The sequence below is a fragment of the Balaenoptera acutorostrata genome, chromosome 15, assembly GCF_949987535.1.
Source record: "Balaenoptera acutorostrata chromosome 15, mBalAcu1.1, whole genome shotgun sequence".
In the NCBI taxonomy this organism is placed as follows: Eukaryota; Metazoa; Chordata; class Mammalia; order Artiodactyla; family Balaenopteridae; genus Balaenoptera; species Balaenoptera acutorostrata.
In genome coordinates, this window is record NC_080078.1 from 60,276,350 (window position 1) to 60,289,267 (window position 12,918).

Sequence of the window (12,918 nt, forward strand, 5' to 3'; positions counted from 1 at the left end):
AGACAGTTTTACCTCTTCCTTGCAAATCTGGAAATTCTTCTATTTCTTTACTTTCCCTCCCTCCCCTCCTCCCTTCCTTCCTTTTCTTTTCTTTCTTTCTTTCTTTTTTTTTTTTTAAAGGAGGAGCCCAGATGGCCAGGCTCAGATGGTAAAGGACTTTATTTATTTATTTATTTTCAAATTTATTTATTTATTTATTTTTGACTGTGTTGGGTCTTCGTTTTCTATGCGAGGGCTTCTTCTAGTTGTGGCGAGCAGGGGCCACTCTTCATCGTGGTGCGCAGGCCTCTCACTGTTGCGGCCTCTCCTGTGGCAGAGCACAAGCTCCAGATGCGCAGGCTCAGCAGCTGTGACTCACGGGCCTAGTTGCCCCACGGCATGTGGGATCTTCCCAGACCAGGGCTCGAACCCGTGTCCCCTGCATTGGCAGGCAGACTCTCAACCACTGCACCACCAGGGAAGCCCCTTCCTTCCTTTTCTTTCTTTTACTTTATTTTTTCTTCTTTCTTTTTATTTTTGTAAAATTATGGTAAAATATACATAATATAAAATTTACCATCTTAACCATTTTTAAGTGTGTACTTCAGTGGCATTAGGTACATTCCTATTGTTGTGCTATCTTCACCGTCATCCATTTCCAGAACTCTTTTCATCTTGCAAAACTGAAACTCTGTGTTCATTAAACAATAACTTCCCATCCCTCCTCCCCCAGCCACTGGCATCCACCATTCTACTTCTTGTCTTTAAGAATTTCACTACTCTAGATACCTCATACAAGTGGAGTTGTATGGCATTTGTCCATGTGGGACTGGCTTATTTCATTAGCATCATGCCTTCAAAGCTTCATCCATTTGTAGCATGTGTCAGAATTTCCTTCCTTTTTAAGGTTGAATAATATTCCATTGTATGTATATACCACATTTTGTTTATCCATTCATCTCTTGATGGACACTTGGGTTGCTTCCATGTTTTTTTAGCTATTGTGAATGCTGCTGCTATGAACATGGTTGTAATATCTCTTCAAGTCCCTGTTTTCAGTTCTTTTGGGTATATATTCAGAAGTGGAATTGCTGGATTATCTGATAATTATATTTTTAATATTATGAAGAACTTCAATACTGTTTTCCACAGTGGCTGCACCACTTAAAAATCCCAGCAACAGTGCACGTGTTCTAATCTCTCCACATCCTTATCAACACTTGAGCTTTTCTTACTTTCTTCTTCCTTCTCCTCCTCCGTCCCTTTCTTTTTATAAATTTATTTATTTATTTATTTATTTATTTATTTATTTATTTATTTATTTTTGGCTGTGTTGGGTCTTCGTTTCTGTGCGAGGGCTTTCTCTAGTTGTGGCGAGCTGGGGCCACTCTTCATCGCTGTGCGCGGGCCTCTCACTATTGCAACCTCTCTTGTTGCGGAGCACAGGCTCCAGACGCGCAGGCTCAGTAATTGTGGCTCACGGGCCTAGTTGCTCCGCGCATGTGGGATCTTCCCAGACCAGGGCTCGAACCCGTGTCCCCTGCATTGGCAGGCAGATTCTCAACCACTGCACCACCAGGGAAGCCCACTTTGCTAGTATTTTTGTTGACAATTTTTGCTTCTATGTTCATAAGGGATATTGACCTCTAGTTTTCTTTTCTTGTGATGTCATTATCTGGTTTTGCTATCAAGGTAATACTAACCTCATAGAATGAATTGGGAAATGTTCCCTCCTATTTATTTGGGAGGAGTTTGTGAAGAATTGGTATTAATTCTTCTTTTAATGTTTGGTAGATTTCACCAGTGACATCATATGGGCCTAGTCTTTTCTTTGTGGGAAGTTTTAAATTACTACTTCAATCTCTTTACTTATTTTAAATCTATTCAGATTTTCTAATTCTACCTGAGGCAGTTTTGGTAATTCTTAGAGGAATTTGTCCATTTTATCTAAAGTTATCTAATATGTTGGTAAATAGTTGTTCATTCTGTCTCTTAATGAACTGTTTTATTCACAACTCTTCTGACACCAAATGTGTGGGCGTTTTCCACACCAACCAACTCTCCAACTCTCTGGTCACCACCTGGCTGTCCTGCATTTGAATTCAATCCAGACACTAACTACCTGGAGTTAGTGTCAGATTCCACAGATTTTTTTTTAAACTTTTTTTTTTGGGTTTATTTATTTATTTATTTATTTATTTATTTATGGCTGTGTTGGGTCTTCGTTTCTGTGTGAGGGCTTTCTCTAGTTGCAGCAAGTGGGGGCCACTCTTCATCGCGGTGCGCGGGCCTCTCATTATCGCGGCCTCTCTTGTTGTGGAGCACAGGCTCCAGACACGCAGGCTCAGTAATTGTGGCTCACGGGCCTAGTTGCTCCGCGGCATGTGGGAATTTCCCAGACCAGGGCTCGAACCCGTGTCCCCTGCATTGGCAGGCAGATTCTCAACCACTGCGCCACCAGGGAAGCCCCAGATTCCACAGATTTAAAGGCTCAGTCCAAGACTGCCCGCAATTCAGACACCAGTCACAAGTATTGGGTGCCCAAGTTACCTACACTTCTGTTTGACTTGGTTACAAATTGGGGGTTACCATGACTGTCCCAGCCCCAGGTTCAGTAATTTGCTAGAGCAGTTCGCAGAACAGAAAAACAGTTTAGTTACTATTACCAATTTATATTAAAGGAAATAACTTAGGAATAGCCAAATAGAAGAGATAAACAGAAGAAACATAGGGCAAGGTAGAGGGAGGGGGGAAGTAGCATGGAGCGCCCATGCCCTTTTTGGGAGGGTAACCCTCTTAGCCCCTGGATGTGTTCACCGACCTGGTAGCTCTCTGCACCCTGTGTTTAGGGGTTTTTATGGCAGTTTAATTATATAGGCATGATTGATTAAATTATTGGCCATTGGCATTTAACTCAATCTCCTGTCCCTTTCCCATCCCCAGAGGTTGAGGTGAAGTGTAAAGTTCTAATCTTCTAATCATGGTTTTGGCCTTTTTGGTAACCAGCCCCATCCTGAGCTACCTGGGGACCCCCAGCCACCTGTCATCTCATTTCCATACAAAAGACACTCTTATCACTCCAGAGATTCCAAGGGTTTTTAGGAGCCATGTCCAGGAACTGGGGACAAAGACCAATTAGTTATTTTTTTGCCACACCCCTTATAATTTTTTTGTAAGGTTGGTAGTGATGTCCTCTCTGACCTTAGTAATATGAGTCTTCTCTCTGTCTAGCTAAAGATTTGTCAGTTTTGTTGATCTTTTAAAAAAACCAACTTTTGGTTTTATTGATTTTCTTCATTGTTTTTTATTTATTTCCGCTCTAATCTTTCTTATTTCCTCTTTCTGCTTTCTTTGGGTTTTATTTGCTCTACTGTTTCTAGTTTCTACTTTTTCTAGTTTCTTAAGGTGGAAGGTTAGGTTATTTACTTGAGATCCCTCTTCTTTAATATAGGTATTTACAGCTATAAAGTTCCCTCTAGGTACTGCTTTACCTCGCCTCATAAATTTTGGCATGTTATGTTTTCATTTACTTTCATCTCAAAATATTTTCTAATTTCACTTGTGATTTCTTCTTTGACCCACTGATTATTTAGGTGTATGTATTGCTTAATTTCCACATATTTGTGAATTCCCCAAATTCCTTTTTATTTTGATTTCTAATCTTATTCCATTGCGATCAGAGAATATACTTTGTATGATTTCAATCCTTTAAAATTTCTGAGGTTTGTTTTATGGATGAGCATATGGTCAATTCTGGATTATGTTCTATTTGGGCTTGCCAAGAATGTGTATTCTGCTGCTATTGGGTGGGTCTTCTATAGATATCTGTTAGTCATCACCTGATTTTAATGACAAATGTTCACTTCCTCCCAATCTGTTCCTAAACTCCTTCTCTGCTTTATTTTCCCCCAGAATACTTATCACCATCTGAGATACTATTTATTTTACTTTTTCTTAACTTCTAACTGCCCCACTAGAATGTTAGCCCCTTTAAGGCAAGGGTCATATATGTTTTGCTCTCTGGGTACCTGGCACACAGCAGATGTTCAATAAATATATATCAATACAGAGAAATGTGAAAATGTGCCTCATGTATCTCATAACATAAGCCAGTCTTACAATCAATAAAGCAAGGCCCTCCGACATACGGATCAAAGTCCTTATGCATTCAAAGCCCATTATGTGCAATCAGCCTGCATTCATTCATTCAATCATATGAATTCATATTGAGCATCACTATGCGGTAGATGCTGAAACAGGAGCTGGAGATATAGCAGAAGACAAAATAGTCAGGTTTCCAGCCATACCAGAACTCACAGTCTAGTTGGTGGGGAAAGAATAAAGATTCAAGCAAATATCAAATTGTGATATGTACTTAGAAGGAAGCCAGTAGAGCCCTGAGACCCCTGGTCAGGCAGACTTGGGATGAAGTCAGCAGGACCTTCCCAGGCAGAGAAAGCATCCTGTGCAAAGTCCTTTAGGTATAAAAGAGCCTCCAATGACCCTTTCACACTTGCTATTGCCTGAACAAGCTGTGCCTTCCCCCATGCTGTTCCCTTGGCCATTTTGTACCTTGGCAGGCGGACAGCAACACGCTGTGCTGGGACTGTCTGCTTTCCTGTTCATCTTGTCCACTCTCCTACCTGGCACTTGGGGGGACCCACTAAATGCAAGAAGGAAGGGAGGGAGAAGGGCACAGCAGAGAGGTGTAGAAAGAGACAGACAGCAGAGTAACAGAGAGGGAGAGAGAGGGTGGAAGGGGAGTTCCCTGGGGTCTGGTCACTGGGTCTCTGTGGATCAGCTTCTCAGCTCCAGCCCCACAGCCACTGGATGTGCTGTCCTCTGCCTGGCTGGCTGGCCAGGCCCTGATCAGCAGGTGCTTGGTCTTCCCCGCTCACAGGCTGTAGTGGGCAGAATAGTGTCCCCCTAAATGGTATGTCCAAGTCCTAACCCCTGGTACCTGTGAATATAACCTTATTTGGAAATAGGGCCTTTGTAGATTAATTAAGTATCCTGGGATAATATCATCACCCTGGATTTACGGTGGGACCTAAAGTCAATGATTGATGTCATTGTAAGAGAAAGGAAATGGAGATTTGAGACACATAGGAGGAAAGAAGGCCGTGTGGAGGCAGAAATTGGAGTGATGCAGCCACAAGCCAAAGAATGCAGGGGCCATCAGCAGCTGGAAGAATCAAGGAAAGATTCTCCCTTAGAGCCTTTGGAGGGAGTATGGCCCTGCTAAAGCTTGATTTTGAACTTCTGGCCTCTAGAACTGTGAGAGAATAACTTTCTGATGGTTTAAGCTGCTACATTTGTGGTAATTTGTCATGGAAGCCCTAAGAAGCTAACAGGCAGGCCCAGAGGCAGATGGCTGAACTGCCAACCTGGCTCCCCTGCAAACCCCTGGCACCAGCCTCTAAGATCTTGCCTCTGTGTTTAGTGCCTCTGCCTGAAGGTTAGCAGGGGAAGCTGCCTTCCTCCACTCTACTCTGAAGCCTGTTGCAGAAAGCCCACCTGAATCTGAGGACGGCCAGTGCATTTTCTGTACACAGTTTCCTTCGCTTGGAAGGCTGGTTCCTCTTTGCTCAGCATCCAGGATGACTCAGGGGTAGGGGCAAAGCACATTGTCCCCAAGGGCTCTGAGTCTGCTCTATCATGTATCCTGCTTCAGTGGATGGAGCAAGCAGACAGGCCCTGCCATTACATCCACAGACTGGGATGCCCGTGGCTTGGATGAACAGCACTGCTTATAGTGAATCTGGAATCAGGATGCATAGGGTCCTCTCCTGGAATGCCTTCCCAACCCTTCATCTCCTGGCTAAATCTACTCCCTTCAGGATCCCTTCCCATGGGATGTTCTTCTTGCCCTCTCCTCCCTGGCTGGTTAGCAACCTGTCCTCCGTGCTTCTTCAGCCTTCTGGCCTCCCCAACACAGTACAACTGATCACCCTGTACCGTCCTGATGCTGTCCGCTCACCAGATGGTGAATCCTCTGGGCACTTCTCTTTCTCCCCTGCCTCTAAATCATGCCTGACACTTAGGGGTGCTTTATTTCCTGAGCACATAAAAGAACCTGGCACGGTACACGGCACATTGTGGGCACTCATGGAAGAGAGGAGCAGTCTAGCAGAGGGGACAGGCAGAGGCTCTGAGATTACACAGAGGCTCTGGTTAGCATTCCAGCTCTTCTAGGTTTTGGAAACTTGGGGAAGTTACTTAACCTTCCTATGCTTCAACTTGCTTATGTAAGACGGGGTTTTTATGAATATTAAATGAAATAATGTGCAGACATTGCTTATCACCATGCTTAACAATATTTAGATGCTATTATTATTATTAATCTAGATGTAAAATCACTTGCTCCACAGTGGGCAATCAACAGTAGATAATATTATAATTAGATAGTGCAGCCAAGCATAAAGGAAGAGCATGGGCTCCGGAGCCAGACTCGCTACTCACTGGCTGTGTCCCTTCACTGAGTCCACTTCCCTCTGTGCACCTCTGCTTTTTCCTCTATCAAATAAATGTTGTACCAGCGTCTACCTTACAAGCTTGTTGGAACTGCTTTGTAAGCATTTGTTAAATAATAGAATTAAATAACATGTGAACACGGCCAGCCCACAGTGGGACTCAGCAGTGGTGACTACTGTTATTGGCATCTTGTAACAGGATGTTGATTTCTCCTGTGGCCATGGCTAAAGCTTAGGATAAGAGACCCCAAAGACCCCGTATTCTAAGTTTTAGAAACTCCCAGCAGATGGGACCAAGCATCAACCTGAAGGACTTATGAGAGAAGTAGCAGTTTGGAAGAGGCCTTACCACCTACCACCCCTCACTGCCCACCCTGAGACAGTGAAGAAGAGAAGGTCATCAACATCAAGGGCCATGTTCCTAGAGAAGGAACTGGGGGAATGTGTGTGTGTGTGTGTTGGGGAGTGTTTAAAAGAATCAATGTTAAAGTTTAGGGGTGCCTGCAGGAAGGAGCTGGCCGGTAAACACTGGCAGTGCCTACAGGAAGGGGAAGCTGGCATTTCATCCTTGTGGGAGGTCTGCTTATTGAGCCGTGTGTTCCCTGAGCACAGAGGAGAGAACTGAAGGGAGATGGCAGGTGGGTAAAAGCCCATCAAGAACTCTCCCCACCAGCTTTGGAAGGGGTCACAGCATCTAGATGAGTGTGGGGGCCACAGCCTTGCAAACCCCCTCCAGAATCTGGGGACAAAAACTTCCATGCATCAGAGGGAAGCTGTGTGACTGCCAGTGGGGTGGGAGGGGCTCCACTGCAAGAAGGGGGCAATGTCTCAAGAAATCAGCAGTGTCTGGGGACAACACAGGAGTGAGTCCCAAGGCAGCAGGCTGTAACGAAGCCACCACTTGTCCTCCCTGAGCTACGGAGTAACTAGGGCAGCAGCACCCGCCTGCCTTAGGGCACTGAGTCCTCACTCCCTGAAGTCAAAGGCATTTCCACTCTTCTCTCCTCCTCTTTCTTGGCCTAACACACCAGAAGACTTAGACCGGTATTCTCAACATCGGCTGCACATTGGAATCGCCTGGGGAGCTTTTAAAAGTCCTGATGGCTGGGCCACACCCTCTAGAGACTGCAATTCACTTAGTCAGGGTGCAGTCGGGGCTGCTGTGGTAGATTAAAATGGCCATAATACTTTCTTTGCAACTCTTGCTATTAAGATGTAGACTGTACTTCCTGCCCCTTCAATCTGAGTGGTGTTTGTTGCTTGACCAACAGAATGTGACAAAGGTGACACAGTAAGTTCTGAGTGAGGCCTTGAGAGACCTTGCAGCTTTCATTCTTACCTGCTGAGCACGCTGCTGCCACGTGGACAAGCCGGGGCTGGCTCCTGGAGCGTGAGAGGCCCAGCCAGCCCAGCAGTCCCATCTGAGGCCCCAGATAAATTTGAGATCCCAGCAGACACCACGTGGAGCAGACGAGCCATCGCAGCTGAGCACAGCCCACAGAGCTGATCCACAGAATCCTGAGCAAAAAGTAATTGTTGTTCAATCTGTGCCCCAGGTGACTCCAGTGTGTTGCAAACCACCACCCTAGAGGGTAAAATGCGGGGGCTGGAGGCAGCCAGAGCTGGTGCCCCTCCATTACAGCAAGCTTCCGGGGTCACCGCTCCAGTTCATGCTCAGAGGAGGGGAGGAGACTAGCTCTGATTCAAGTTTGAACTTGAAGTCTTGATTACCCAAATAACATTCCTTTAACAAGCAGGAATAGCTGAAAATGTGTGATCAGATCACAGCGTTGCCAAGGGACCTGTTATTTAAGGGGAAAGGGTGACTTTTTATAGCTAGAGGCAGTGACCAGAAAAAATACATGTTTTGTTTTTGTACCCCCAACAAGTACAGGCTCTTCAGTAAACCAGTGACCATTAATTAGTGACCATGGCTTAGGCCTTGGCAGATGATAAGCAGGAGCTGCTATTATTATTATTATTATTTTGCGTGGGGCCTACTGCTATGTATCCTAGGTGTTCAATAAATAATACCTGCTACTAACATCACTATTATTAGTAATTATTGTTATCACATGTGAGCATACCTGATACAGTACCTGGAACATATATGTTAAAGGAAATGTAGCTATTGATATTGTTAGATGTGGGAAATCCACTTGCAAACAGAGGAGGCTGTTAATATAAGCTAAAAGCACTTGGCTCAATCGCAGAGACAGTATTGAACGAGACTATCACTACCACATCACGTGGGAAAGGGCCTGGCCCGGGGGCGGCCCGCGGTTGTCCCTCTGCAGCAGCCGGGTCACTGGGGAGGCTGATGGAGGCCGCTATACGCCCTTACCTTCCGGATGCTTGTAGAGGCTGGTGATGTCCACGCGGGAGTCGCTGCCCACTGCCTTGGTGCTGAGGCACCTCCCGATCTTCTTAGTACTTAGTGTCTGAGGACACACGCTCCCGGCTTCATCCTCATTCCAGAGCCAGGTGATGTAGTCCGCGTTGACCTCCGCAAACACAGAAGGACTGTCGTGGGCCTGGTGCACGTCGCCCTCGCGGATGGCGGTGACCGAGGCCGGGCCGCACTGGAACACGCCTGCGCAGGAGGGGTGGGCGTGAGCAGCTCCAGGGGAGCAAAAGCGGGGGTCTGGAACCCACCCCGCTAAGCCCGTACTTTCGCTCTCCTCCCCGGGGGTGGCATCCAGAACCTGCCAACCATTGTAAGAGGGGCCCAGGTCCTGCCGGACAAACCAGCTCTCATTCCAGACATGGAAATTCCTGCCACAGAGAGAGGATGGGGCAGAGTGGCCTCCGGTGAGCAGAGAGGCGCCCCCCGGAGAGGGAAAGTTCCTGCTGCCAGCCAGGCCCTGGGCCCTGCTCTGTGGCTGAATTTTGTGAACCGTTCATCAACTGTATTGATAGAGCACCTAGCATTCATATAGGTACAGGCAGACCTTTTTTTTAAATTGCACTTTGTAGATATTGCGCTTTTTACAAATTGAGAGTTTATGGCAACCCTTCCTCAAGTAAGTCTATCTGCCCTGTTTTCCCAACAGCATTTGCTCACTTCATGTCTCTCTGTGTCACATTTTGGTAACTCTTGCAATATTTCAAACGTTTTCATTATTATTGTATTTGTTATAGTGATCTGTGATGAGTGATCTTTGATGTTACTAGTACAACTCGCTGAAGGCTCAAATTATATTAGCATTTAGCAATGAAGTATTTAAAAATTAAGGTATGTACATTGTTTTTTAGACATAATGCTATTGCACGCTTAATAGACTATAGTATAATGTAAACATAACTTTTATATGCTCTTTTGGATTAAAAAATTCATGTGACCCACTTTACTGTGATATTTGCTTTATTGAAGTGGTCTGGAACTGAACCGGCACTATCTCCGAGGTCTGCCTGTATGTATAAATATAAGTGTGTATGTATATATATCTATATATCTAGAACCTTTTGTTCAAGGTCCAGAAATACAACAGCAAATAAGGCGGAAGATCCTTGTTCTTGTGCAGCTTACATTCTAACAAAGGAGACAGGGAGACAGGCAAAATTAAGTAAGCAGATAAATAAAACAATAAAGTAACAATAAATAATAATAAATAAACAAATAAATAAAACAATAAAGTAATAATAAATGCTGTGAAGAAAGAGAGGAGCTTGAGTTAGGGAATAACTGCTGGAGACCTACTCTAGGTAAATGACATCTAAAATGAGACTTAAAGTGGAAAGAATTAGCCATAGGAAGAGTGAAGGGAACAGTGTTCCAGACAGAAGGAACAGCATGTGCAAAGGCTCTTGAGACAAGAAAAAACTTAGTGTGTTCAAGGAACAGAAAGTATATCTCTGGACTACGGCAAGCACGGGGGTAGGTAGGTTTCATATTATGCAGAGTTCTGAAGGCCTTGGTTTAGGCTTTAAGTCTCTTATGTTAAAGATGAGAATATGAGATTAGGAAAAGTGACATCATTTGCACAAGGTCACACAGTAAGGAAGCAGCAGAGAGAAATGCTTCTTGGCCTGGGTTGGCGTCTTTACTCTGGCCTCCAAACTCTTCTTTGGGAAAATATTGTGAAAAACATTTGGGGGTGAAAGGGAGAACATGGATAAACTCTATGGCGACAGAGATCCCAAAAACAAAAAGAAGGGTCTGTCCGTTCTGCATAAAGAGAAGAATGCAATTTTTTTTTGGAGCTCCTGTATCCACAAGGCTTCCATGAATAACCTTGTCCGAATGTCTGTTCATACATGTGCAAGTTACCAAGAAAAGCCGACTTTCTAAAGAGCAGGGGAATAGTGAAGAGCACATAGTACAGAAGGAAACACAGCCAGCCTCAGCAACCCTCTTCTTAAGAATGTCCTTCAGCCACCCCCAGGGGAACGTGCCCAGGACCCCTTCCCCCGAAGCTGGTGTCCAGCCTCAGACCATCTCTCTGCCTCTCTTCTCCCCTTTCCTTCTCCTCTTTTTGGTTTTCCAAAAGCCTTGTTTGTAAAGGCAAATATTTGGTCCAGCCATGTGAGGTGGTTAGATAAACAATGGTTTGGCTGTACAATTGAAAAGCAGGACAGGTTTGTAACTTCTCTTCCACTCACTAGCTGTGTGGCCTTAGACAAGTTACTTAACCTCTCTGTGCCTTGGTTTCCTCATCTGCAAAATAGAGATAATAATACTAGCTTGCTCACAAGGTTGTTTGGAGGAATGAATTAATACACAGGTACACCTTGGAGATATTGTGGATTAGGTTCCAGACCACTACACGTGGATAAAATGTGGATACAGCAATAAAGCAAGTCACACAAATTTTTTGGTTTCCCAGTGCATATAAAAGTTATGCTTACAGTATGCTGTAATCTATTAAGTGTGCAATAGCATTACGTCTAAAAAAACAATGTACATACTTTAATGAAGCTGTTGGAAAAATGATGCCAATAGACTTGTTTGCCACAAGGTTGCCACAAACCTTCAATTTGTAAAAAAAGGCAATGTCTGTGAAGCACAATAAAAAGAAGAGTAATAAAATGAGGTCAGCCTGCATGTGCAGCACAACTGGGCCTAGCATAGACAAGGTGCTCACTGGGCACGGTGTTACTACTTTTTAAACACTATAAAAAATAAGGGGACTTCCCTGGTGGTGCATTGGTTAAGAATCCACTTGCCAATGCAGGGGACACACGTTCGAGCCCTGGTGGAGGAAGATCCCACATGCCGCGGAGCGGCTAAGCTCGTGCACCACAACTACTTAGCCTGCGCTCTAGAGCCCACGAGCCACAACTACTGAGCCCGTGCGCCACAACAGAGTAGCCCCCGCTCGCTGCAACTAGAGAAAGCCCGCGTGCAGCAACAAAGACCCAACGCAACCAAAAATAAAATAAATAAATAAATAAATAATTTAGAAAAAAAAAGAAAGGAAACCTTGTATGTACCGATATGGAATTTTTCCATGTAGAGCAAAATGAACAGTTTACATTATGCTGCTGATATTAAGTGAGGGGAAGTGGGGGTGTGTGGGGATTGTGCATATGTGTGCCCCTGTAGCTGCAGGGCTTCTCTCTGGTGTTGTGTCCAGAAGGAGGATGGGGAGGCTGGCAATGGAGAGAGGGAGACTTACACTGTAGCCCATTCTGTACCTTTTGAATATTAAAGCACATGAATGGTAGTTCTATTTTTAGTTTTTTAAGGAACCTCCATACTGTTCTCCATAGTGGCTGTATCAATTTACATTCCCACCAACAGTGCAAGAGTGTTCCCTTTTCTCCACACCCTCTCCAGCATTTATTGTTTCTAGATTTTTTGATGATGGCCATTCTGACCGGTGTGAGATGATATCTCTTTGTAGTTTTGATTTGCATTTCTCTAATGATTAATGATGTTGAGCGTTCTTTCATGTGTTTGTTGGCAATCTGCATATCTTCTTTGGAGAAATGTCTATTTAGGTCTTCTGCCCATTTTTGGATTGGGTTGTTTGTTTTTTTGATATTGAGCTGCATGAGCTTGTAAATTTTGGAGATTAATCCTTTTTCAGTTGCTTCATTTGCAAATATTTTCTCCCATTCTGAGGGTTGTCTTTTGGTCTTGTTTATGGTTTCCTTTATACTCTGAGAAAACCAGAATTCAAAAAGAGTCATGTACCAAAATGTTCATTGCAGCTCTATTTACAATAGCCAGGACATGGAAGCAACCTAAGTGTCCATCAACAGATGAATGGATAAAGAAGAAGTGGCACATATATACAATGGAATATTACTCATCCATAAAAAGAAACGAAATTGAATTATTTGTAGTGAGGTGGATGGACCTAGAGTCTGTCATACAGAGTGAAGTAAGTCAGAAAGAGAAAAAGAAATACCGTATGCTAACACATATATATGGAATCTAAGAAAAAAAAAAAAAGGTCATGAAGAACCTAGGGGCAAGACGGGAATAAAGACACAGACTTACTAGAGAATGGACTTGAGG

General features: G+C 44.2%; 1 protein-coding gene across 1 annotated transcript in view; it reads right to left on the reverse strand.

Moving 5' to 3' along the window:
- Window positions 1-12,918, reverse strand: part of TGM6 (transglutaminase 6) — a 43,887-nt gene that overhangs the window by 4,495 nt on the left and 26,474 nt on the right. Inside the window, 2 exon segments of the mRNA XM_057529707.1 lie at window positions 8,797-9,045; window positions 9,124-9,227. Of these exon segments, the coding sequence (XP_057385690.1) occupies window positions 8,797-9,045; window positions 9,124-9,227 (353 nt within the window).